This window comes from Bufo gargarizans, chromosome 9 (genome assembly GCF_014858855.1).
Source record: "Bufo gargarizans isolate SCDJY-AF-19 chromosome 9, ASM1485885v1, whole genome shotgun sequence".
Taxonomy (NCBI): domain Eukaryota; kingdom Metazoa; phylum Chordata; class Amphibia; order Anura; family Bufonidae; genus Bufo; species Bufo gargarizans.
In genome coordinates this window covers 3,326,682-3,354,302 of record NC_058088.1, presented here as the reverse complement: position 1 = coordinate 3,354,302, position 27,621 = coordinate 3,326,682, and the positions used below count along the sequence as shown (strand labels likewise).

General features: G+C 47.1%; 1 protein-coding gene across 1 annotated transcript in view; it reads right to left on the bottom strand.

Moving 5' to 3' along the window:
- KPTN (kaptin, actin binding protein) overlaps positions 1-18,461 on the bottom strand; it is a 29,384-nt gene extending 10,923 nt beyond the window's left edge. Inside the window, exons 1-9 of the mRNA XM_044306513.1 lie at positions 18,170-18,461; positions 17,568-17,650; positions 16,542-16,626; positions 12,297-12,351; positions 10,070-10,145; positions 8,372-8,445; positions 7,687-7,796; positions 2,459-2,560; positions 2,300-2,378 (exon numbers count right to left, since the gene is read on the bottom strand). Coding sequence (XP_044162448.1) covers positions 2,300-2,378; positions 2,459-2,560; positions 7,687-7,796; positions 8,372-8,445; positions 10,070-10,145; positions 12,297-12,351; positions 16,542-16,626; positions 17,568-17,650; positions 18,170-18,446 — 941 coding nt within the window. The 5' untranslated portion in view covers positions 18,447-18,461. The remainder of the gene's footprint in view (positions 1-2,299; positions 2,379-2,458; positions 2,561-7,686; positions 7,797-8,371; positions 8,446-10,069; positions 10,146-12,296; positions 12,352-16,541; positions 16,627-17,567; positions 17,651-18,169) is intronic.
- Positions 18,462-27,621: the final 9,160 nt, after the last annotated feature.

Genomic DNA, 27,621 nt, shown 5'->3' with positions numbered 1-27,621 from the left:
ATGGCACAGCTGGGAAAAAAAACTCTGGACAGAGAGACCAGTCGCCCAGACCAAGTGAGAAAGTCGGCCTCCCAATTGTGAACAGTGGAAAGGGCAAAGACATTTATCCCCACTTATTGCATGATGCTTCAAAGAGCATTGCTGCTTTGGTGCCCCCCTGGTGGTTCAAGTAAGCCACCGCTGTGGATTTGTCTGTTTGAATCCCGACTGGATGACTCTGGAGGAGGACTTTTCACAGACAGAGAGCCTGGAAAATGGCTGTGAGCTCCAGAATGTTGATCTGTTGGGAGCTCTCCTCCAAAGACCACAGTCTTGAAAGATGGACGGTAGGACTCCTTGACCAGACGTGACAAGGAGTCCCGAAAGGAATAAAACCTCTGGGAACGTGCTGTAGAGCAGGGATGGTTCTGTGGTAAGAGATAAGTCTTGCCCATGGCCTCCAAGATGTGCTCTACCAAGCACTTACCAAAAAGCTTTTCACCCAGAAAGGGGAGAGCTACGAGTGCCTTTTTAAATGTCACATACACTGCCCAGGAATCGAATTAGCAACTGCCCTGCCTGCTTGGTGAGTGGGCTCAAGGGAAACATCCCAGAGGTACTGGGAAATTTGGAGAAGCTGAGACACAAGGAAAGAGATCTGCTTGGTCAGAGTCAGCTGGCAATTTCTGGAAGAAGCTATTTGGCCCAAACGACACAGACTTTAGCAACCCAGGCAGAGATGGTTAGTTGAGCCAGCTGCAACAAAAGCAGACAGGGAATCTATCTTCTTGTCCAAGGGGGTCAGAGAGAGAAGCAGGGTCAGCCAAAGGGAGGGTGGTGGCCTTGGCAAGGCGAGCTACTTGTGGATCCACTTGCGGAGAGATGGACCATTTAGCGATGAAATGGATTTCAGAGAAGAGGACTTCAGAAACTTTTGAAGATGGGAGCAGGATGACACCAATCTTTAGCCTGGAGTGTATGAAGACCAAGATAGCATTGTGCTCTGCTCAGAATCAGAAGTGTCCCCTGAGGTGGCAGAAAGAACCTAGGAGAGGTAGTCTTATCCTGGGAGCAACTTGAGTACTCTGAGAAGCAGCAGGCCCTTTGCGGAAAAAATGTAGGTCCCTTAAGGGACCTGTTTCTGGAGGTACAGCATGTTCTGTCCTGTCCTGGGGAGGGATGAAGCAGCTGCAATCTGGGCAGGCAAACGTTCCACCATAGATTGGGATAGCTGGGCAAGGTTACCTATGGCCTGGGAGCGAAAAGAGGCTGAGGCATCCTGGGGGGTTTAGGTGCAAGGCAATGGGCTCAGACAGGGTTAGGCTGTACCTATGGTAATTTGTTATTACAACGGGTGCACATAAAATATGTAGTGACCCTGAGGAGGGCATACTATCTATAGGCATCTTCCCTAGAAGATGACATGTAGGCCAAGTGTCACGGTGCGGTTCACCGTGCCGCGTGTTGCTGTGGAGGCTGGCTGCACGCCTTTTGCGTACTGGCTGCGGGTGTTTCCGTGCAGGCTGGTTGCTTTTGGCTGCGGTATCTGGTGTGAACCTGCCCGTGTACGTGTGTATCCCTTTGACCGTGTCTGTAGTTCTGTTCAGTGTTCCGATTGCCATGGGCAACGCCCGGTCCTATTTTGTGTGTCCTTGTTCTGAGCTCTGGTGTCTGGGTCTTTTTTGCAGGTGCACTCGTTTCTCCCTGTGTGTCCTGTTCCTGGGGTCAGTTCTGGTTTAGTTGTCCTGTCTGTCAGTTTATCCTGTTCCGTTCTTCGTGTTGCTCCTTGCTGCTGACCCAAGGGGTCTTTCCATCTGTCCGTTTAGGTTTTCATTGTTGTATTCTGTATCTTGTTTATGCCATGTTCTGTTCGTCTGTATCTGCTCTGTTCTGGTGCATTTGTTATTTGTCCCTGTTCTGTTCCTTGCTTGCCTAGCAGTGCTTCTGCGTCCGTTGTCATGTCTGTATTCCTGTAGAGCCTAGCAGAGCTTCGTCTGTTCCATGTCCTGTTATTGTCTGTCTGGCAGTCCTTACTGCTTCTGTTATTCTGTTCTTGTCTGCTTCTGTTTTTTTTTATTTTTTGGGGGGGCATAGTATAAGTAGAAGCCTGGGCCTTGAATAGAGAATATGGTCTGGAATGAGGTACAGTCAGTTGCCCAAGGCCGTCAGGGTACGGAACAGAGTTTTCCACATCTGGAGCCCTAATGGTGGAAATGAGGGAGGCAGAACTTTTGGCCAAAAAAATGCTCCTAGGTCTAGGGAGCCAGCTGGGGACCCGCGCACGGACTAAGGTAAAATAGAGGCCGAGAATGGAACTCACCAATACACTGCAGACAGCTCTATGGTGCTGGTCACCAGGACATTGTACTGCTCCTGAAAGGTATGGCCTTCCTCAATGCCTGGAAAACAAAGAGACCCCAATTACCAAATATACATCGAAAATTCACCCTTGACTCATAACATTTGCCAATAGACTCACCATCCCATCTGCACGCCTCTTCTGCTCCTGCATTGGGCATACTAAATATGTGCACCTTGGAAAGGGGACCATCCTGCTGCAGAGACCAGCTCTGGAGAATCTCTGTCCAGAAACAGAAGACAAAGGCGTTATTCATGTGATAAGTCCCAGCATGTGCTGGGAGGTCATGTAACATCTACATACAAGTGCCAGCATAGAAATATTACTTCCTTTACCATTTCACCAGTGATATATATTGAATTCACTGGGGCACCGGCGCTGACCACCACAGGTCAAGCCGGAAGACCGTGGGCTGCCACATCATTGAATGGGCGCATGCAACCACCCCCATATAGTCAATCTTGGGCACGCAAGTACCATAATTATCTTCCATGTTGTGGTGCACATGAACGAGTTCATGTAACCACTGCTGTATGTTACCGGCAGGCACCACTTTACCAGTGTGTAAATGGATGTGGTGCGGCAGTTGTCCTTTTTGCCCATACAGGGATCATATTTATCCTTCATATCTGCATAGGGATGTGACCCTACCTATTGTCTTCCACTGTACTATTCAAGAGTGTTGATTGGAATTACTTGGCTGGAATGAATGACAGCCTGACACGGGTGACAATTTCACTTAGTGTCATCAGTGATGAGGAAGATTGTGTCCTATTCACGTTAATATTGATGACTGTTAGGTCACTGAACTGTATGTCCCCTGATGAGCCCAGGTCATTGGTGTGGGCGAAACGCGTTGGGACTATATATCTATACCAATAGAGCATTTGGCATCGTGATAGACGGCTGCGCTGTGATAATACACTATTGTGTGCGCTAAGCAGCCGCCTATAATGCGTACCATATCGTACCATAACATCTTTTTTCTCTTACTCTAACGACATACTGGATTTAGCACGTACCTATACGGTGCATATATAGCAGTACATCTTGCTGCTTATATCTCAAAAATATATTTTTATTATTTTCTGTATTTAGACCAGGTCATCACCAATCGGGCCTTGATTAGACCCAGCCCAATTACCCCCGGATAGGGGCAACCTAGGGCACTGCAGGAGGTTCCTGAATACGGGATCGCCCTTATCGGGGCGGCTATTCCGTTTTTTTTAGGCAGGAATAAATATCTTAGGGCCATATTCAGGGACAGGCCCAATTAAGAAGCTATTATCCTGCCTAGAACAAAGTGCTCTTTGGGAATCTCACTGAGAAACAGAAATTATTTTTCAGAGCGCCAACTGCATATCCACCCATGAAGTGTTGATTTTTTTCTTCCTGGTGCGTTTGTCATTATGGGAGTTTGTTATTTTATACGTGTTATACAATAAAGACTACGTTTTATGGCAGGTGGTACCCTGTGATTATACAGTGATCTATATGAGCCTTGTTCCGCCCCCCCACGTCTCTCTGATAAAACCCTACAGCTGCATCTATACAAATGGCCCATGGGTGCGTCCAAAGTGACTTCATCTGACCACATAGAGGCATAGTTCTACCAGTGTATGTGTACGATGCCCGCACCGGTGCATGACGCTGCCACAGGCCAGCACTACAGAGTATTATAATAAAGAAGCCCATTTATGTATAAAACCTGCAAAATCCCTTGAAGCCCTTTGTGGACCAGAACATTTTTTCTTATTTTTACATTAGTCATTCGGGCAGTCAAAACGTTTCTAGTTGTATGAGGATTTGGTTTTTTTTGTGGGCAAATTGTATTTTATGTAGGTGCCATTAGCTGGTTCATATGCAAATCCATATTATTATTATTTTAATTTTTATTTTGGCAGAAATGCATCCATTTTTAGTTATTTTTTTACAGAGTAAAAGGATCATAATTTATTGTCCATGCTGTTACGATCATTATAACAAGTTCTCCCCTATCCACAGGATAGGGCACAACTGTCAGATCCGGGAGGGTTCTATCACTGGGAACCCCATCGATCACGAGAAGGGGGCCCCGTACCCCATGGAGTCCCCCTAAAATTCACGTAGCGGCTGGTCGGAAATGCATGCAACTGCTCAATTCATTTTTAAGGAAGCACCGGAGATAGCGGAGCGCTGTACTTGCCCATCTCCAGCGCTCCCATAGAAATTAATCAAGCGGCAGCGCATTTTTATGACCGGCCACTGCATCCATTTCAGGCGGCTCCACAGGGTAGAGAGCCCCCGTTTTTGTGGTCAATCGGGGCCTCAGCGTTATTCCCTATGAATTAGCCTCCTGTGGATAGAGGATAACTTGTGATAACTGGGATACCCCTTTAAAGATGTTGATATCTTCAGGATAGGACATCAATATCAGATCAGTGGGGGTCCGACACCCGGCACCCCCGCTGATCAGCCACAGAGCAGAAGTCTCTGTACACTGTGTAGTTTTCGGCATCGACGTATGACACAGCTCCCATTCATTTGAACAGAAGCTGAGCTGCAGTACCCCGCATGACCACGACACAGCATATGGCGCCACCTGCTTCCAGCTCTGTACACTGCTAGTTTCAGGTGCCGTGGCAGCCAAAAACAGCTAAGGCTACTTTCACACTTCTGTTACAATAATACAGTCCTGATCAAAAGTTTAAGACCACTTGAAAAATGGCAAAAAAATCATATTTAGCATGGCTGGATCTTAACAAGGTTCCAAGTAGAGCTTCAACATGAAACAGAAGAAGAAATGGGAGTGAGACAAAACATTTTTTGAGCATTCAATTTAATGAAAACAACGAATAAACTGAAACAGGCTGTTTTTCAGCTTGATCAAAAGTTTAGGACCACACCTCCCAAAAATAACTAAGCCCCCCCAAAACAGAAATCCAACTTCCAAACTTGAACTCAGTAATGAGTAGCTCCGCCGTTATTGTTTATCACTTCAAAAATTCATTTCGGCATGCTTGATGCAAGCGTTTCCATGAGGTGAGTGGGAACATTTCTCCAAGTGGTGAAGACGGCCGCACGAAGGCCATCTACTGTCTGGAACTGTTGTCCATTTTTGTAAACTTCCCTTGCCATCCATCCCCAAAGGTTCTCAATTGGATTTAGATCAGGGGAACACGCAGGATGGGCCAAAAGAGTGATGTTATTCTCCTGGAAGAAGTCCCTTGTCCTGCGGGCATTGTGTACTGTAGCGTTGTCCTGTTGAAAAACCCAGTCGTTACCACACAGACGAGGGCCCTCAGTCATGAGGAATGCTCTCTGCAACATCTGGACATAGCCAGCGGCCGTTTTACGCCCCTGCACTTCCTGAAGCTCCATTGTTCCACTGAAGGAAAAAGCACCCCAGACCATTATGGCGCCCAGTCCACTGCGGCGCGTAGAAAACATCTCAGGTGGGATCTGCTTGTCATGCCAGTAACATTGGAAACCATCAGGACCATCAAGGTTAAATTTTTTCTCATCGGAGAAAAAAAACTTTCTTGCACCTTTGAATGTCCCATGTTTGGTGCTCTCTTGCAAAGTCCAAACGAGCAGTTCTGTGGCGTTCAAGGAGACGAGGTCTTTGAAGAGGTTTTTTTGTTTTTGAAGCCCTTCAGTCTCAGATGCCGTCTGATGGTTATGGGGCTGCAGTCAGCACCAGTAATGGACTTAATTTGGGTCGAGGATCGTCCAGTGTCTTGACAGACAGCCAATTGGATCCTCCGGCTCAGTGCTGATGACATTTTTTTGGGTCTTCCACTTGACTTTTTTGTTTCATAACCCTCAGGATCATTTAAGAAATTCCAAATGACTGTCTTACTGCGTCCCACCTCAGCAGCGATGGCGCGCTGTGAGAGACCCTGCTTATGCAGTTCAACAACCCGACCACGTTCAAAAAGGGAGAGTTTTTTTGCCTTTGCCATCACAACGTGTGACTACCTGACAGAAAATGACAATCAATCCACATCTTTGCACAGATTTGGCCTTTTAGAGGCATGTGGTCCTAAAATTTTGATCAGCTGAAAAACAGCCTGTTTCAGTTTAATCGTTATTTTCAATTAATTGAATGCTCAAAAAATGTTTTGTCTCACTCTCATTTCTTCTTGTTGCATGTTGAAGCTCTACTTGGAACCTTGTTAAGATCCAACAATGTAAAATATGATTTTTTGCCATTTTTCAAGTGGTCTTAAACTTTTGATCAGGACTGTACAACCGGCATGCATTCGTCATGAACGGATCCAGTTGTAATATGGCTTCTATAGCCATGACGGATCTGTCTTGAACACCACTGAAAGCCGATGGGGGATGGATTAATTTTCTATTGTGCCAGATTGAGTCAGAGAAAACGGATCCGTCCCCATTGACTTACATTGTGTGCCAGGACAGGCTCCGTCTTGCTCAGCTTAGTCAGGCGGACAGCAAAACGCTACAGACAGCATTTTGGTGTCCGCCTCCAGAGCAGAATGGAGACGGAACGGAGGTAAACTGATGCATTCTGAGAGGATCCTTTTCCATTCAGAATGCATTAGGGCAAAACTGATCTGTTTTGGACCGCGTGGTAAGAGCCCTGAACGGATCTCAGCAAACGGAAAGCCAAAACGCTAGTGTGAAAGTAGCCTAACCGGTAGGGGTGCCACGTGTTGATCTGATCAGTATCTGTATCCCTGGAGAACCCCTTTAAACTCAAAGTTCATTTACTGTTTTTTTTATGATTTTTTTTTTTTTAAATCCCATAGGAGGATTTTACCCTTGTTTTTTATTTTTCAACTATAATATACAGGCACATACCTCTATGCCAATACATAAACCTGTGAACCAGAAATATGGGCAGAAAGCCCCTGGGTCAGTGGACGCAATAAAAACGAGAAGGTGTCTCCCCCTCAGCATTGATCGTTGCATTCAAGGATTTAAACAGAGATCTGAATTTTTGCTAATTTTCGCCATCAGAGCAGAGATGTGACTGTGTATTCCAGCTGTCGTCCTACTCCTGACTGCGTGGGCATGATGGCACAGGGGTGCTCGTAATGATGCAGCAAATGCCATGCCGTTCAGGACAAGCACTCTCATCATGCGTCCCAAACATGTTCATTTGTATTACTACTGCTAGAATTACAACTTCCATACAACAACGCCACCTAGTGGCAGATTAATGAAATGATTACATTTGTAATTTATAGCTTTATTTAGGCAGCCCTCTCTCCCCTCTGCTGACAGGACCCGATGCTAGGACCGCATCATCACCTGTGTGCAGAGCCTTCTCATCTATAAGATATAGAACAACCCACCTCCCGTTATTTCTAACAGCTCTTTACAGCGGTCTCCATTACCTCGCTTTCCTTGGTCTACATGTGACACACAGAAGTACCCGCTCTGACACCCGTACGCTGTGATCCGCCTCTGGGTGTCAGGGATGTTGTGAACACTCAGCCAGGTAACACTGAAAATGTATAAAGACGACCATTAGTTTCTAGACATATAGCCGGCTGCTGGGGGGGGGGTCACCCCATAATCAGAACTCGCCCTATTACCCAGAGTAGAGGGTGAGTCTTTCGTCTTTGCAACCTACATATACCCCTTGATTTTAATGGTTGTCGTGTACCGCTTCACCAGCGCTGCTGTATGGGATGAACATTTAATTAAAGGGGTATTCCAGTCTGACAAGTGATCCCCTATACATAAGATCAGTGGGGGTCCGACCACTGTAATCCTCATGAGCATGTGTAACCCCCTACCCTTTGGTCCCCCTGCAATGAACAGAGCGGTGGATCAAGCACGGCCACTCCAGAAATAAGAGATTAATGCCCAACCGGTTACTCCATTCATTTTGGGGCGCGCAAAAGTGTACAGGGTCCCTGTTCACGCGATTGATGGGGGTCCCCCCACTGATCTGTCCTGTGAATAGGGGATCACTTGTCATAGTCGGAATACCCCTTTAAAGGGTCTTCCAGGATTTTAATATTGATGGCCTATGGAGCGCGTTATTCGAGCGCCCTCGGTAAGTCAGTATCTTACTTGCTGGGGAGATCTCTCAGCTCTGGGAAAAGATTTTCCACTGGTTGTTCTTCAAACTGGTGCAGTCCTTCATTCTGTCAGAAAAGACATTCATCATTAGCAGACACTGGACATAATACCCCTCCTCACCGACCCCCACAAACATGAGGAACTGAATGTACCGCAGACAACTATGGCGCTGCTTATCTCTGGGTGCAACATCGGATCAGACATGCTGAATTCCAGTATGCCCGATCCTTGTTTCTTCCTATGGGCAGACTGCCCTCACAAAGAAAATTCCTAAGATTCTCATTTTACTGGGAAATAAAAAAAAGATCTTTGCTTCTTTTTAACAGGACGAGTCCAGCTGTAGCTGCCACCCCTGTAACCCGCTATCTACGCTGCCGGAGAAGCTGCCACCCCTGTAACCCGCTATCTACGCTGCCGGAGAAGCTGCCACCCCTGTAACCCGCTATCTACGCTGCCGGAGAAGCTGCCACCCCTGTAACCCGCTATCTACGCTGCCGGAGAAGCTGCCACCCCTGTAACCCGCTATCTACGCTGCCGGAGAAGCTGCCACCCCTGTAACCCGCTATCTACGCTGCCGGAGAAGCTGCCACCCCTGTAACCCGCTATCTACGCTGCCGGAGAAGCTGCCACCCCTGTAACCCGCTATCTACGCTGCCGGAGAAGCTGCCACCCCTGTAACCCGCTATCTACGCTGCCGGAGAAGCTGCCACCCCTGTAACCCGCTATCTACGCTGCCGGAGAAGCTGCCACCCCTGTAACCCGCTATCTACGCTGCCGGAGAAGCTGCCACCCCTGTAACCCGCTATCTACGCTGCCGGAGAAGCTGCCACCCCTGTAACCCGCTATCTACGCTGCCGGAGAAGCTGCCACCCCTGTAACCCGCTATCTACGCTGCCACCTCTGCTGACATGTCTGTTGTAGTAAGTAATTATATTCTAGATGTAATAACAATTCTGGAGCATGTATTCTTATGACTCTGCCGCTGTGTCATTCCTCTATTATTCCTTCTAGAAGTTTACCAACAAAAGGTACAACTGGGCATTACCAACTGGGGTGTGTCCCTTCACAGTCTGACACTATCTAATCAGTGCTGCCAGTGTCAGACTGTGAAGGGACACACCCCAATTGGTAACACACAATTGTATAAACATCTAGTAGTAATAGAGGAATGGCATACCGTTATAAGAATAGTTACTCCAAAACTTTTATTACATGGGGAATGCAAGTAGTCAGGAGAGGGGACAGTTTCTCTTTAAAGGGGCTATCCCATAAAAATTATTTGTTACTTATGCTGTGTAATTAGTACACGTTTTTACTCTTCTGCAAACTAGATGTATTCATATATCATCTGAAAAATACACTGTTAGGGTATGTTCAGACGGAACATTTTGGGCGCGGGTTTCAGAGCCGAAAAACGGTCGAATCTGCCCTGAAACCGCCTTCCATTGTTTTCAATGCGGTTCATGCGGCTAAGGGGTTTTTACCGCTAGGTTTTCAAGACGGCGCCAAGAATATACAGGTCCGTTCTTGGTTACTGTGTAGAGCCCTTGTAAAGCTGCACTAGGAGCTAAACCTCGAGCGGGTCCCCGTGAAAACCCACGGCAAAAACCGCAGCACGGCAGGATACGCGGTGGATTTGGTCCGTCTGAACCTACCCTCTCTATTTTCTGGTGTCAACAGTTCTCCAACCTCTTTGTACAGGTGAATGTACTGATCGTTGCCTCCCAATAGGAACACCGTCTCCTGCTGGTCTCCATCCTGCACCCTGCGGAGGACACACCATGGTTAATGGACATTCTCACAAAATCAGAGTCACTGATAGAAGGGCAGGGGCCTGTCACACTGACCACAAGGGTCGAGGCCGGGTAGTAAAGCGAGCACGGATTGAGGATAGGCTCGGTCGTCGCCCATTTAAATGGCCTGGGGGACGAACGATCGATATTAAGATCGTTCATCCCCCATTTGCTTTGCATATTGTCTGCAGCACACACCGTTTCCACAGGGCGATGTGTCGCTGACAAATGAGGTTTCCTGGTGCCGAATAAAAGATGCAAACAACCGACTGCTCATTTGTCGGCTGAACGGCGGCGCATTTTCACAGGACAATTATGAGGAATGTGCGTTACATGGGCCAGTTATCGGGAACGAGATATCACTGCTATAATACTTTTTCAGAGTGATTATAGTTAAATGCTGAACAAAAAAAAGGTTACAGAATTTCAGGCATCAGTTTGACAAGATAGGTGCTGGGGGGCGCTGTTGCATTGATGTCTATAGTAGAGTGCTGTGGTTACAAGTGGTACTGCATGCAGCATAAGCAACTGCAATCAGAATTGCAGGAAACACGAGGATCCAAGTGCAGCAAAACATTTTTTCTGCTCAGAGGACAAGTTCATACTCTACTCTGCTTCTACTAGTCCTCAGTGGGCAGCTCGTATAACCCAAGGCCCTGTGCTGTGCTGCATTCTTGTAGACATAGCTTTTCCAGCCCCACAGACATTGAACTGGCAACTGAGAGATTTGAGCTCAGCAATAAGTGGAACTTTTACTCCAAATTCTCAAATCTACTCGTATTTTATGAAAATTATACACCAGTCATCCATAACATTAAAACCGAATAGCACTTGTGTGACTGGCACCCTTCACAGAGTGTGATATATTGTATTAGATAGCAAGTGAAGGAGATGAAGAAGACGGTCAAGTGCAAGGATCGGACGGTCAAGTGCAAGGATCGGACGGTCAAGTGCAAGGATCGGACGGTCAAGTGCAAGGATCGGACGGTCAAGTGCAAGGATCGGACGGTCAAGTGCAAGGATCGGACGGTCAAGTGCAAGGATCTGACGGTCAAGTGCAAGGATATCACGGGCCAAATTGTGATATTTAGATGACTGGATCAGAACATTTCCAAGAATGTGTCGGGCAAATAGGAACCATTTGGCAGACTAGATGGGCCAAATGGTTCTTATCTGCCGACACATTCTATATTTCTATATCTGATCTTGTTGGGTGATCCCAGTATGTAGTGGTTAGTACCTGCCAAAAGTGGTCCAAGGAAGGACAGCTGGTGAAAGGGTGATGCATGGATGCACATGGAGAGTGAAGACTAGCCTGTCTGGTCCGATCCCACTGAAGTGCACAAATTGCTAAAAACCTAACTGATGGCCATGATAGAAAGTTGTCAGGACACAGAGGACATCTCCACTTGCTGTGTATGGACCACTTATGATGACCCCTGTCCACTGCCGAAAGTGCCTACAGTGGACACGTGAGCATCAGAACTGGACCGTGGAGCAATGGAAGAAGATGGCCTTGTCTGAAGAATTACATTTTCTTTTACTTCATGTAGACGGCCGGTGGTGTGTGTCACTTACCTGGGGAAGAGATGGCACTATGTGAAGAACACAAGCCGGTGGAAGCAGTGTGATGCTCTGGCCAACCTTGGTTCCTGACATAATGTGGATGAGACACCTACCACCCACCTACACCTTGTACAGACCAAGCACCCCCACTTCATGGCAGCGGTATTCCCTAATGGCAGTGGCTTCCTTCAGCAAGATCGTGTCCAGGCCACACTGCAAGAACTGTTCAGGAACGGTGTGAGGAACATGACACAAACTTCCAAGTGATGACTTGGCTCCAAATTCCTCAGATTTCAATCTGATCGTGATCTGTGGAACGTGATGGAAAAACAAGTCTGACCCACAACGGCCGCACTGGACAACGTCCAGGATCTGCATTGTGCCGATATCCCAGGACACCTTGACAGGGGTTGTGGAGTCAACGCCTGGAGGGGTCAGAGCTGTTCTGGTGGCATGAGGTGGACCTACGCTGTATTAGGCATGTGGTTTTACAGCTGACGGGTGTACATAGGTATACACGGTGATGGCACACACTACTGTAAGAGCCGTGTACTCACTCTGCATGACACAGCTGGAAAGGGGTGAACTTCAGCTCCAAATTTAAGCAGCTCTCTGTAAGAACAAAGGGAAAGACGATCGATCACTATAATGAGTCATTGAACATCTCTATACTGTCAGTCTGAAGGAGGGGATTGGAAAATGTGCACAGAAACCTGTCTCACCAGCACTAAAGAGGTGGTCTCATCTGCGACATTGGTGGCATATAATGTCAGATGGGTGCGGGTACCACCTCTGGGACTGTACCTCTCTCCACAACGGGAGGGGAGAGCAGCTGTGTCTATGGGACTGCCGAAAATAGCCGGTCGCTGGCTGGGCGATCTACGGAAATCCTATAGAAACAAATGGAGCGTTGGCCTCGCTTCCTCGATGTGCTCTCCATTTATTCCTATGGGACCTCCGAACAGCCAAGCACGCTCGTTCAGTTATTTTGGAGACTCCCGTAGAAATGGATGGTCAGCAAGAGGGGTCATCTGCGCCTATCTGACAACGGTAGCTTATCGTAGTGATATACCACCTGTGTCTAAGATGAGACAACCCCTTTAAAGGCTATGTACACCTTCGGGGGCAATTTTTTTTTCTAATTGCATTTTACTCACATTGGACTAAAAATTATTTTTTCAAATCGGTCTTTATTAAAATTATTCAGTTTTTTTTTTTGCGGACCCATTAAAATCAATTGTTCCGTATACGGAACGCAAAAAAAAAAAAAAGAACGTAAACTGAAAAGAGGCCTTAGCGATGATCTGGCCGACTATCTCCAGGTCTAATACAGCCCTTATTTAAGCCACATTCTTATCAGTAAGATAAGAAATGATCTATAATAAGTGTTTGTAATGTCAGAGATCAGAGATAAGGAGCCGTCAGTTGAGCTGCCTGACGGAACACAGTAAAAATACAGAGCAGGCTACTAGAGAAACTAAATGCTGTACAGAGACAGGGGTTCAAAAATTTTATAAATTGGATTGAAAAAATGATTTTTAGCTCAAATGAGTACAATGCAATAATAAAAGATGTACATAGCCTTTAAGTACTCGGTAATTGACGATAAGGGATGTGTTAAAACACAGGCTTGGAAAATGAAAGGTGGAATCATAGTGGTTGATGTGGGCAGCTAATCCAGTTTTCCTTTACACCAGGTTTGATAAATCTCCCCCTTAGGCCTCATGCACACGACCGTTGTGTGCATCCGTGGCCGTTGTGCCGTTTTCAGTTTTTTTTCGCGGACCCATTGACTTTCAATGGGTCCGTGGAAAAATCGGAAAATGCACCATTTTGCAGCCGAGGCCGTGATCCGTGTATCCTGTCCGTCAAAAAAATATGACCTGTCCTATTTTTTTGACGGACAACGGTTCATGGACCCATTCAAGTCAATGGGTCCGTGAAAGAACACGGATGCACACAAGATTGGCATCCGTGTCCGTGATCCGTGGCCGTAGGTTGCTTTCATACAGACGGATCCGAAGATCCGTCTGCATAAAAGCTTTTTCTGATCTAAGTTTTCACTTCGTGAAAACTCATTTCCGACAGTATATTCTAACACAGAAGCGTTCCCATGGTGATGGGGACGCTTCTAGTTAGAATACACTGCAAACTTTGTACAAGACTGCCCCCTGCTGCCTGGCAGCACCCGATCTCTTACAGGGGGATATGATAGCACAATTAACCCCTTCAGGTGCGGCACCTAAAGGGGTTAATTGTACTATCATATTCCCCTGTAAGAGATCAGGGCTGCCAGGCAGCAGGTGGCAGACCCCCCCCCCTCCCCAGTTTGAATATCGTTGGTGGCACAGTGTGCCCCCACCATCGCCCCCCCCCTCCCTCTCTCTATTGTATTAAATCGTTGGTGGCACAGTGTGCCCCCACCATCGCCCCCCCCCTCCCTCCCTCTATTGTATTAAATCGTTGGTGGCACAGTGTGCCACCTACCATCGCCCCCCCCCCCTCCCTCTATAGCAGTAACATTGGTGGCAGTGTGCGGTCTCCCATTCCCCCCCCCCCCCATCATTGGTGGCAGCGGAGTTCCGATCGGAGTCCCAGTTTAATCGCTGGGGCTCCGATCGGTAACCATGGCAACCAGGAAGCTACTGCAGCCCTGGTTGCCATGGTTACTTAGCAATAGTACAACAGTAGAAGATTCATACTTACCTGCTTGCTGCTGCGATGTCTGTGAACGGCCGGGAGCTCCTCCTACTGGTAAGTGACAGTTCTTTAGCAATGCGCCGCACAGACCTTTCACTTACCAGTAGGTGGAGCTCCCGGCCGGACACAGACATCGCAGCAGCAAGCAGGTAAGTATGAATCTTCTACTGTTGTACTATTGCTAAGTAACCATGGCAACCAGGGCTGCAGTAGCATCCTGGTTGCCATGGTTACCGATCGGAGCCCCAGCGATTAAACTGGGACTCCGATTGGAACTCCGCTGCCACCAATGATGGGGGGGGGGGGAATGGGAGACCGCACACTGCCACCAATGTTACTGCTATAGAGGGAGGGGGGGGGCGATGGTGGTTGGCACACTGTGCCACCAACGATTTAATACAATAGAGGGAGGGAGGGGGGGCGATGGTGGGCGCACACTGTGCCACCAACGATTTATTACAATAGAGGGAGGGAGGGGGGGGCGATGGTGGGCGCACACTGTGCCACCAACGATATTCAAACTGGGGAGGGGGGGGGGGCTGCCCCCTGCTGCCTGGCAGCCCTGATCTCTTACAGGGGAATATGATAGTACAATTAACCCCTTTAGGTGCCGCACCTGAAGGGGTTAATTGTGCTATCATATCCCCCTGTAAGAGATCGGGTGCAGCCAGGCAGCAGGGGGCAGTCTTGTACAAAGTCTGTAGTGTATTCTAACCTGAAGCGTCCCCATCACCATGGGAACGCCTCTGTGTTAGAATATACTGTCGGATCTGAGGTTCACGAAGTAGCTCATATCCGACAGTATATTCTAACATAGAGGCGTTCCCATGGTGATGGGGACGCTTCAAGTTAAAATATACCATCGGATTGGAGAAAACTCCAATCCGATGGTATAAAAGAACTCCAGACTTTACATTGAAAGTCAACGGGGACGGATCCGTTTGAAATGGCACCATATTGTGTCAACATCAAACGGATCCGTCCCCATTGACTTGCATTGTAATTCAGGACGGATCCGTTTGGCTCCGCACGGCCAGGCGGACACCAAAACGACTTTTTTTTCATGTCCGTGGATCCTCCAAAAATCAAGGAAGACCCACGGACGAAAAAACGGTCACGGATCACGGACCCACGGACCCCGTTTTTGCGGACCGTGAAAAAAAACTGTCGTGTGCATGAGGCCTTAGGCCGCTTTCAGGCGAGCGAGATGCATCATTCCGGACTCGCAGCGTGAGTGTGCGGCAGCTGCGTTCCTGACCTCCCAGCACTGCCGGGGTCGCATAGCATTATATTGATTTATGATACTATGTAACCCTTAGAGGTCTGGAATGTATTGGAAAACACCGACAGCATGATGTCAGTGTTATCCAATACATTCTAGAACTGTAAGGGTCACATAGCATTATAAATCAATATAATGCTATGCGACCCCAGCAGTGCTGGGAGGTCAGGGCAGGAGCTACCGCACACTCACGCTGCGAGTCCGGACTGTGCAACTCACTCGTCTGAAAGCGGCCTTAGGCTGGTTTCCCACTAGCGGTAAATTCTTTCAGCAGGTTGTTGCAGCAAAGGAAAAGCCTTCTGGAAGCATAGCTGGATACTACCTGACCCTGCCCATTGACTATAATGTTGCCGCTTGCAGCAGTATTTGTCCGGCCGAATCCCAGCACTAACGCCGGAAACAAACCAGATGCCTGCAGAGTCCTATTATATGCAATGGGGCCTGGCGGTGCTCCAGTCTTTTCCAGCTATGCGGGATACCATGTCTTCCAACAGGCTGTGCCGGAAGAATTTACCACTAGTGTGAAACTAACCCTAATGCATTGGGCCCCGAAGATCACAGCTTGGGGACCAATGTGCCGCAGACGTCCTCTCTTCCACCGGTCATTTCACTAGGGATAACATAACTTGACAGTAGATTTTTATGGAGAGAAATGCGATCAGGGGTGCATTTAAATATGGCGCCGCATGGAGTCCAATCTGATCCATAGGTCGGACCAGCAGAATCTCTGCGCGGCGCTCTGGGCAGTCATTGTGCAGGAATGACCATATATTACAACCAGACTACAGGGTACTGCGATGAGGATGTGGCAGGAGCGTACGGGCAATGGAGTCCAGATTATACTCAGATCCCGGCTCATAGTCACAGTAAATATTCAGGAAGGGGCTCGCCTTGTCTCCGGAGTCCTGGAAGCAAATAATATACAAGTTACAGATGGAAGGTATCACAAGGGAGAAACAAGGAGAGAAAATCCAACCGTCCAGTTCAGGTTTCGGCCCCAGCTGCTCCCTCCTGGGGACTGTCTGACTTCAGAAGCCAGGATTTGTGAACGGCACAAGAATCAATGTGAACGGCACAGCTGCAGTGTAAAGCATGGGGGGCAGCAACAGTCTGAGCCTCTGATGAGCTAGAGTGGACTTAAAATTCTCCTGGGCACCAAATTAAAAGTCTCACATCTACTGTGTGCCATTCATTATACTTGGGTACCAGGAGCTGGGTGATACCAGTGCACCGCATGGAGCTCAGCCCCAATCTCAGGCTATCATTAGGTAATGCCGATGCAATGTAAAAGCATGGCTGCCCTCAGTAATGGCCTCAACTGGAAATCTCCATTACTAGAGTGCCTACACATGAGATCACTTCCCCGATACGGCATCCGTGCGCTGCGCGCTGCCTCCCCCTCAATATTTACCAGACACAGCGCCATACATTTTGTAGTGGCAGCACCCGGTATTGCATCCCAGTTTCATTCAATGGCATGCCGTGCTGTGTAACCAATGGGGCTGTCCTTTGGAGATGCTGGAAGTCAGACCCCCACCAATCAAAGCCCATTTAAAGGGATTGTGCTGAATTGTAATACTGATGTCATATCCTCAGGACCGGCCATCAATATCTGATAAGCGGGGGTCTCACACCCAGCAGCCCCCCACCAATCATCTGTTTCCCCCCACAGCTTCAACACAGCCCCATCCACTTCAACAGGAGCAGCGCTGCAGTAACCAGCTGCGTCCACTGCACAATGGAGGGCGCCGTGGAGTTCTGGAGCTGCAGTGCAGTGTGTGGCCCCTGGCTGACCAGAGACTAGTGTCTGAGGATGGGGGCGGCATAGAAGGCCCTGGACACACACCTTAATAAATGTTATCCCCACCACCAGACCTCGCTTTGGAGGTGACTTGCTGAAGGAATCAATGGAGACGATCTCGGCATCCACTGGAAAACAATAAAAAAAAGATAATAGAGTGCGCTACATGCGTTACAGCAGCCAATGTTATTGCTTCAGTGCACCTGAAACTGAAACTACAACCCCTAGGTCCCCCCTCGGGTGACCTGCTGCGACCAGTGATTGGCTGCAGTGGTCACACAAACCCGTTTAGAGGAAGCAGAGACTGTGGAGCATGAAGAATGAGAGCGGCAGGGTCGCAATGAGGTATTATTTCCATTTTTACGGCATTTTGGACAATCCCTTTAAGTGACTCCTGGCCTAACTATTGGATCATGGGTAAACATAATAAAAAACATTTAAAAAGGGGCCCATATTTCCAGAGAACGATGCCCTCACTCTTCTTGGTTGCTCGGGGTCACTAGGACTATCAGCACCTGTCACTCTTTATTGTGGTCATCACTACAGGTCACCTGACCAAGGCCACGCCTCTGCAAATGCAGGAGATCCCAACCACCCTTCTAGCGCCTTCCTTGTAAGCCACGCCCACGCCACACGCCCTCCGGCACCTGGTATATAGGTGAACTGCAGCTCCCGGCCGCCGGCGCGGAGCTTGTCCCGCAGCTCCTGGTACTTGAAGCTGGTCACTTTACCCTTCAGGGTGGCGGCCAGCAGCTCGTGACCGGCGCCCCCGGTGCACGGCAGAACCGACAGACCGTACACATTGCTCTGTGAAGGGAAGCGGCTGAAAGTATCTTCTGTGAAAGGGCAGCAGTCGCCTGACATGACCGGAAGTGACGTTCCCCAGAGGCGGCTGCCAGTTACAAAGATGGCGGATGCTGACATCCGGTCTTTTTTTTTTTTTTGCAGAGTACTGACGTTGGTGGGCTTCCGCCTCGGTGACATCATCCTCCTGTTTGCGCTGTACATTGTAGAAATAATGTTACTTCCTTGTTTCCCCTGTTCTGTTGTCAGAAAATTACACTTAGGAGACTATTGTTTTATTGTGCAGCTTTAGGTCACATTTAGGGTAGATTTACACTGTGGATTCTGATCCTGGTTTCTGCAGGGTCCTGTGCGGTCACTTACAGTCCATGCTAAAATTCTAGCGGCATAAACTGCCATGTTGTCCAAGGGCTTTCTAAATGCCTTAAAAGCTATATACTCCTGCAGGGATTTTATTTTTATGATTGCATTTTACTCATTTGGGGCTAAAAATAATGTTTTCAATTGGTCTTTATTAAAAAACACTAGCTGAAGGACCTGGCTTTGCACGGGTATATTTAATGTTTGTGTGTCATTAAAGGGTATCAACGGCATCCACTATAACAGTGACCTCCACAGCCCCCACCCACAGCAGCCCACCTCTTAACTTTGACCTGTACAGCAGCCTGCCCCTCCAACAGTAAGTTCTACAGGATCCCACCCCCTTGACAGTGACCTCTACAGCACCTGCCCCTTTAACACTGACCATAGGTTACAGTCCCCTTAACTGACCTCCACCATTCCCAGCCCCCTTAACAGAGACCTCCAAAGCGACTGCCCCTTCAACAGTGACTGCCACAGTACTTAACACTGACCTCCATAGCAGACCATCCCCTTAACTGTGACCTCCACAGCAGCCTGCTCCTAGGGTGGCCGGACAGTCCGGCTTTCAGACTCCCTGTCCTCCATCATCCTTTTGAACAGCTCATTCTCAGCCAGCAGCACTGTTCTGTCTGAGTTGCAGGGAGAAAGTCAACCTCCGTCCCACTCCTGCAGCTGACAGAAGTTGATTTTTACCTTCATTTTTTTCAATCCCTGTCAGCTGCAGAGTGGGAGGGGGCGTGGCCAAACCAGGTCAGGGGCATGATCTAACCAGGTCAGGGGCGTGGCTTACCTCGGAGAGGGGTTGTTAAGTCCATGATTTGAGGGTGGCCTGAATTGCCACCCTACCTGCCCCCTGAACTGTGACCTCCACAGCACTCCGCTCCCTTAACAGTATCATCCACATCAAATGGCTGGGTTGTTATGGAAACCTGGTGTAAAACTGTGTGTATGTGGAGACTAAGGGCCTGCAAGCTTCTATTGGCTGATAAAGGACATGTGACCGTGTGTATGGCAGTTGTGATATGAAGAGAAAGACCTGCAGGCTTCTATTGGCTAATGTAGGTCATGTGATGTGCCATATTTACATTTTTTGGGGAATATCTCAGGAACGGTACGTGCTAGAGCTGAGACTCGATCTAAAACCTTCCCGGACACCTGAAGTACCTGTGTGCCAAATTTTGTGATTGTAAATACGACGGTGCGGATTCCTTTAGCGGACACATACACACACTCAGCTTTATATATTAGTTATTGAGCCGTTCTGTCACAAAAGGTTAAGAGTTTTTCTAGCTGTGTGCAGCCTATTTTCACTTTGTAACAGCCATCTAATAACCCTTATCACTAAATTACTAAGAACATAAACACTTATTTAAAGGGGTTGTGTCATCTCAGACAATGGGGGCATATCGTTAGGACCTATCTTGTAAACGGAGCCAGCAAAGTCCCAGAGAGCACACCGCACATGCGTGGCTGCCCTCCATTCATTTCCCTGGGGCCGACGACAACAGCCGAGTGCTAGCTCAGGTATTTCCATCGGCCCCATAGAAATAAATGAGAGCGGTAGCCGTGCACTCCCATTCATTTCTATGGGGATTCCGAAAATAGGCAAGCGAGCCGCTCAGCTATTTTCGAAAAAGCCAATAGGAAGGCTTGGTGGTTAGACCCTGCACCACCGTCCTTGTGTAAGGCTTCGTTTTAGAGATCGGTGCGGGCCCCACCTCTGGGCCTGCCCCCATTGTCTGAGAAGGGAATACCCCTTTAAAGGGAATCTGTCACCTGCTTTTACCATTTTAAGCGGTCACCATCGCCATGTTCACTAAAGTACCTTATTTCCAGCAGTCTTTTTACTTTATTTCGTTTTGTCCTTTTGATATAAAAGTGCTTTTTATGATATGCTAATGAGGCTCCAAGGTGCCCAGAGAGGAGTTTTTTTTCCTTCTCCGGTGCCCAGTGACGCCCCCCTGCAGTGCCCAAGAACGCCTACTGATCATCAAATAACCTCCCACGGCCCGGCAAATGGTTCCGCCCCCTCCCCACGTCATAGTCTATCTTCTAGAAATGCCCCGTCCTTCTTCCTGTCGGCGGGCAGAAAACTCGCGCAGGAGCCCCCCCACATTGCCAATCACTACAAACCGCAGGACAATTCAGGAGGGGGGGATTGTGCGATTTATTCTCAGGATGACCGAGCGGTTGAATCAGAGTGTCAGCTCATTGCTGACACTCTGATTCACACGGCTGACATCTGTGCAGATGTCAGCCATTTCAACCCCTTCCATGCCGCGGTCCGTAGGGACCGCTGTATGGAGGAGGTGAAGAGGGAGGGAGCTCCCTCCCTCTCCCATCGGGAGGCTGCTGTGCCTTTGCAGCCCCCGGACAGGATGGGGTCACAGAGGGAGGGAGCTCCCCTTCCCCGTCTGCTCAGTTGTGGCAGACGGGGAAGGTTCCCATGGCAACAGGATGTGCTAAAGGCAGAGATCTGTTCAGACAAAGTGTGAGTGAAATACAGTGCAGTACACTATATAGTGGGTCTGGGAAAAAAAAAAATGTTAAAATAAAAATAAAAACATTTATCCCTGATTAAAAATTAAAAAAGTAAAATTCCCTACACGTTATATATCACCCTGTCCTTAACGACCCAATCTATAAAACGGTCATGTTACATTCCCCGCACAGTGAACGCCATAAAAAATAAAAACTATGATGAAATTGAAATTTTGCCCACCTTACTTCGCAAAAAAGGTATGTACGCCAAAATAGTACCATTCAAACAGTCGTTTCATCCCGCAAAAAATGAGCCCCTACATGAGACAATGGCCCCAAAAAAAATAAAAAAAAATATGGCTCTCAGACTATGGAGACACTAAAAAAAGTTTTTGGGGTTTCAAAAATGATATTATTGTGTAAAACGTAAATAAATTAAAAAAGTAAACATATTAGGAATCCCTGCATCCGTAACAACCTGCTCTATAAAAATAGCACATGATCTAATGTCAGATGAACGTTGTAAATAATAAAAAATAAAAACGGTGCCAAAACAGGTATTTTTTGGCAAATTTTTCATTTTAATCAATTTTTTCCCGTAACAAAGCATGGGATAACAGCCAAACAAAACTCAATATCTATTGCCCTGATTCTTTAGTTTACAGAAACACCCCATATGTGGTCGTAAACCTGCTGTACGGGCACACGGCAGGGCGCAGAAGGAAAGGAATACCTTATGGATTTTGGAAGGCCAGATTTTGCTGGACTTTTTTTTTGACACCATGTCCCATTTGAAGCCCCCCCTGATGCACCCCTAGAGTAGAAACTCCAAAAAGTGACCCCATTTAAGAAACTACACCCCTCAAGGTATTCAAACCTGATTTTACAAACTTTGTTAACCCTTTAAGTGTTCCACAAGAGTCAATGGCAAATGGAGAGGAAATTTCAGAATTTCTATTTTTTGTTACCTTGCTTCACAAAAAGTGTAATATAGAGCAACCAAAAATCATATGTACCCTAAAATAGTACCAACAAAACTGCCACCCTATCCCTTAGTTTCCAAAATGGGGTCACGTTTTTGGAGTTTCTACTCTAGGGGTGCATCAAAGGGCTTCAAATGGGACATGGTGTAAATAAACCAGTCCAGCGAAATCTGCCTTCCCAAAACCACACAGCATTCCTTTCCCTCTACGCCCTGACGTGGGGCCGTACAGTGGTGTACGACCACATATCGGGTGTTTCTGTAAACCGCAGAGTCAGGGCAATAAATATAGAGTTTTGTTTGGCTGTTAACCCTTGCTTTGTTAGCGGAAAAAATGGATTAAAATTGAAAATTTGGCAAAAAATTTAAATTCAGAAATTTCATCTCCATTTGCCTTCAACTCTTGGGGAACACCTAAAGGGTTAATAATGTTTGTAAGATCAGTTTTGAATACCTTGAGGGGTGTAGTTTCTAGAATGGGGTCACTTTTGGGTGGTTTCTATTATGTAAGCCTCACAAAGTGACTTCAGACCTTAATTGGTCCCTAAAAAGTGGGTTTTTGAAAATTTCTGAAAATTTTCAAGATTTGCATCTAAACTTCTAAGCCTTGTAACATCCCCAACAAATAAAATGTCATTCCTAAAATGATCCAAAACATGAAGTAGACATATGGGGAATGTAAACTAATAGCTATTTTTAGAGGTATTACTATGTATTATAGAAGTAGATAAATTGAAACTTGGAAATTTGCAAATGTTTCCCAAATTTTGGTAAATTTTGTATTTTTTTATAAATAAAAATGATTTTTTTTTACTCCATTTTATACAGTGTTATGAAGTACAATATGTGACGAAAAAACAATCTCAGAATGGCCTGGATAAGTAAAAGTGTTTTAAAGTTATCACCACATAAAGTGACACTGGTCAGATTTGCAAAAAATGGCCTGATCCTTAGGCCTCTTTCACACTACAGTTTTTTGCGTTCCGTATACGGTCCGTTTTTTGCGTTCCGTATACGGTCCGTATACGGAACCATTCATTTCAATGGTTCCGCAAAAAAACGGAATGTGTTCCGTATGCATTCCGTTTCCGTATTTCCGTTTTTCCGTTCCGTTGAAAAGATAGAACATGTCCTATATTTGGCCGAGAATCACAGTCCGTGGCTCCATTCAAGTCAATGGGGCCGCAAAAAAAACGGAACACATACGGAAATGCATCCGTATGTCTTCCGTATCCGTTCCGTTTTTTGCGGAACCATCAATTGAAAATGTTATGCCCAGCCCAATTTTTAATATGAAATTACTGTATACTGTATTTGCCATACGGAAAAACGGAACGGAACAACGGAACGGAAACGGAACCACAACGGAAGCAAAAAACGGAACAACGGATCCGTGAAAAACGGAACGCAAAACACTGAATGCAACATACTGTAGTGTGAAAGAGGCCTTAAGGTGAAATAGAGAGTCCTTAAAGGGAGTCTTTCACCTAATCTGAGCGTTTTAGACCGCTCAGATCAGGTTATAGACTCTTTAACCCTCATTACGATCATACCCGTCTCTTATGTGTCCCTCGCCCAGATAATGAAAATAACACTTTTTAAACTTATGCAAATTACCTTCTGAAGGTGCCCAGGGGCGGCGTTACTGGGCGATGTGCCCAGAAAAACACACCTCCAGCCGGCGGACGTCACGAGCGGCACCAGAGGACGGCGGGCTGGGAACTGGCCCGCACCTGCGCACTGCTCTGCCCATTATGGGCAGAGGAACATCCTTTCATATTGCGCATGCGCCGGCCGGCTGTCTTTAGTTGGCCGGCGCATGCGTAATATGAAAAGCTGTTCATCTGCCCATAATGGGCAGAGCAGTGCGCTCTGGTGCCGCTCGTGACGTCCGCCGGCTGGAGGTGTGTTTTTCTGGGCACATCGCCCAGTAACGCCGCCCCTGGGCACCTTCAGAAGGTAATTTGCATAAGTTTAAAAAGTGTTATTTTCATTATCTGGGCGAGGGACACATAAGAGAAAGGTATGATCGTAATGAGGGTTAAAGAGTCTATAACCTGATCTGAGCGGTCTAAAACGCTCAGATTAGGTGAAAGACTCCCTTTAAGGGGTTAAAAAAGCAACTGTCAGCAGATTTGTCCCTATGACACTGGCTGACCTGTTACATGTGCACTTGGCAGCTGAAGACATCTGTATTGGTCCCATATTCATGTGCCCGCATTGCTGAGAAAAGTGATGTTTTAACCGCCTCCGGACCGCCTAACGCAGATGTGCGGTCCGGAGGCGGCAGCCCTGCGCACGACGACGCATATACGCGTCATCTCGCGAGGGCCGGGATTTCCTGTGAGCGCGCGCGCTCACAGGAACGGAAGGTAAGCGAGTGGATCTCCAGCCTGCCAGCGGCGATCGTTCGCTGGCAGGCTGGAGATCTGATTTTTTTAACCCCTAACAGGTATATTAGACGCTGTTTTGATAACAGCGTCTAATATACCTGCTACCTGGTCCTCTGGTGGTCCCTTTTGTTAGGATCGACCACCAGAGGACTCAGGTAGCTCAGTAAAGGCGCACCAAACACTACACTACACTACACCCCCCCCCGTCCCGTCACTTATTAACCCTTTATGAACCCCTGATCACCCCATATAAACTCCTTGATCACCCCCCTGTCATTGATCACCCCCCTGTCAGGCTCCGTTCAGACGTCCGTATGATTTTTACGGATCCACGGATACATGGATCGGATCCGCAAAACACATGCGGACGTCTGAATGGAGCCTTACAGGGGGGTGATCAATGACAGGCGGGTGATCACCCATATACACTCCCTGATCACCCCCTGTTATTGATCACCCCCCTGTCATTGATCACCCCCCTGTCATTGATCACCCCCCTGTAAGGCTCCATTCAGACGTCCGTATGATTTTTACGGATCCATGGATACATGGATCGGATCCGCAAAACACATGCGGACGTCTGAATGGAGCCTTACAGGGGGGTGATCAATGACAGGCGGGTGATCACCCATATACACTCCCTGATCACCCCCTGTCATTGATCACCCCCCTGTAAGGCTCCATTCAGACGTCCGCATGATTTTTACGGATCCATGGATCGGATCCGCAAAACACATGCGGACGTCTGAATGGAGCCTTACAGGGGGGTGATCAATGACAGGCGGGTGATCACCCATATACACTCCCTGATCACCCCCCTGTCATTGATCACCCCCCTGTAAGGCTCCATTCAGACGTCCGCATGTGTTTTGCGGATCCGATCCATGTATCCATGGATCCGTAAAAATCATACGGACGTCTGAATGGAGCCTTACAGGGGGGGTGATCAGTGACAGGGGGGTGATCATCCTGATCACCCCCTGTCATTGATAACCCCCCTGTAAGGCTCCATTCAGACGTCCGCATGTGTTTTGCGGATCCGATCCATGGATCCGTAAAAATCATACGGACGTCTGAATGGAGCCTTACAGGGGGGTGATCAATGACAGGGGGTGATCCGGGAGTCTATATGGGTGATCACCCCCCTGTCATTGATCACCCCCCTGTCATTGATCACCCCCCCCCCCCCCCCCCGTAAGGCTCCATTCAGACATTTTTTTGGCCCAAGTTAGCGGAAATTTTTTGTTTGTTTTTGTTTTTTCTTACTAAGTCTCGTATTCCACTAACTTGTGTCAAAAAATAAAATCTCACATGAACTCACCATACCCCTCACAGAATCCAAATGCGTAAACATTTTTAGACATTTATATTCCAGACTTCTTCTCACGCTTTAGGGCCCCTAAAAAGCCAGGGCAGTATAAATACCCCACATGTGACCCCATTTTGGAAAGAAGACACCCCAAGGTATTCCGTGAGGGGCATATTGAGTCCATGAAAGATTGAAATTTTTGTCCTAAGTTAGCGGAAAGTGAGACTTTGTGAGAAAAAAAACAAAAAAAAATCAATATCCGCTAACTTATGCAAAAAAATAAAAAATTCTATGAACTCGCCATGCCCCTCACGGAATACCTTGGGGTGTCTTCTTTCCAAAATGGGGTCACATGTGGGGTATTTATACTGCCCTGGCTTTTTAGGGGCCCGAAAGTGTGAGAAGTCTGGGATCCAAATGTCTAAAAATGCCCTCCTAAAAGGAATTTGGGCACCTTTGCGCATCTAGGCTGCAAAAAAGTGTGACACATCTGGTATCGCCGTACTCAGGAGAAGTTGAGCAATGTGTTTTGGGGTGTCATTTTACATATACCCATGCTGGGTGAGAAAAATATCTTGGTCAAATGCCAACTTTGTATAAAAAAATTGGAAAAGTTGTCTTTTGACAAGATATTTCTCTCACCCAGCATGGGTATATGTAAAATGACACCCCAAAACACATTCCCCAACTTCTCCTGAGTACGGCGATACCAGATATGTGACACTTTTTTGCAGCCAAGGTGGGCAAAGGGGCCCATATTCCAAAGTGCACCTTTCGGATTTCACCGGTCATTTTTTACACATTTTGATTGCAAAGTTCTTATCACACATTTGGGCCCCTAAATTGCCAGGGCAGTATAACTACCCCACAAGTGACCCCATTTTGGAAATAAGACACCCCAAGGTATTCCGTGAGGGGCATAGCGAGTTCCTAGAATTTTTTATCGCAAGTTAGTGGAATATGAGACTTTGTAAGAAAAAAATAAAAATAAAAAATCATCATCATTTTCCGCTAACTTGTGACAAAAAATAAACAGTTCTATGAACTCACTATGCCCATCAGCGAATACCTTAGGGTGTCTACTTTCCGAAATGGGGTCATTTGTGGGGGTTTTCTACTGTTTGGGCATTGTAGAACCTCAGGAAACATGACAGGTGCTCAGAAAGTCAGAGCTGCTTCAAAAAGCGGAAATTCACATTTTTGTACCATAGTTTGTAAATGCTATAACTTTTACCCAAACCATTTTTTTTTTGCCCAAACATTTTTTTTTTATCAAAGACATGTAGAACAATAAATTTAGCGAAAAATTTATATATGGATGTCGTTTTTTTTTTGCAAAATTTTACAGCTGAAAGTGAAAAATTTCATTTTTTTGCAAAAAAAATCGTTACATTTCGATTAATAACAAAAAAAGTAAAAATGTCAGCAGCAATAAAATACCACCAAATGAAAGCTCTATTAGTGAGAAGAAAAGGAGGTAAAATTCATTTGGGTGGTAAGTTGCATGACCGAGCGATAAACGGTGAAAGGAGTGTAGTGCCGAAGTGTAAAAAGTGCTCTGGTCATGAAGGGGGTTTCAGCTAGCGGGGCTGAAGTGGTTAATATATGCAAATGAGCCTCTAGGAGCAACGGGGGCGTTACCATGACACCTAGAGGATCTGCTCTCTGTTTTGAGTGACAGGACCAGGTATGATGAAGTTTTTTTATAGTCTGCCCTTGTCAATCAAACTGGGGCCTCTAGGTGTAATTGTAACGCCCCCGTTGCTC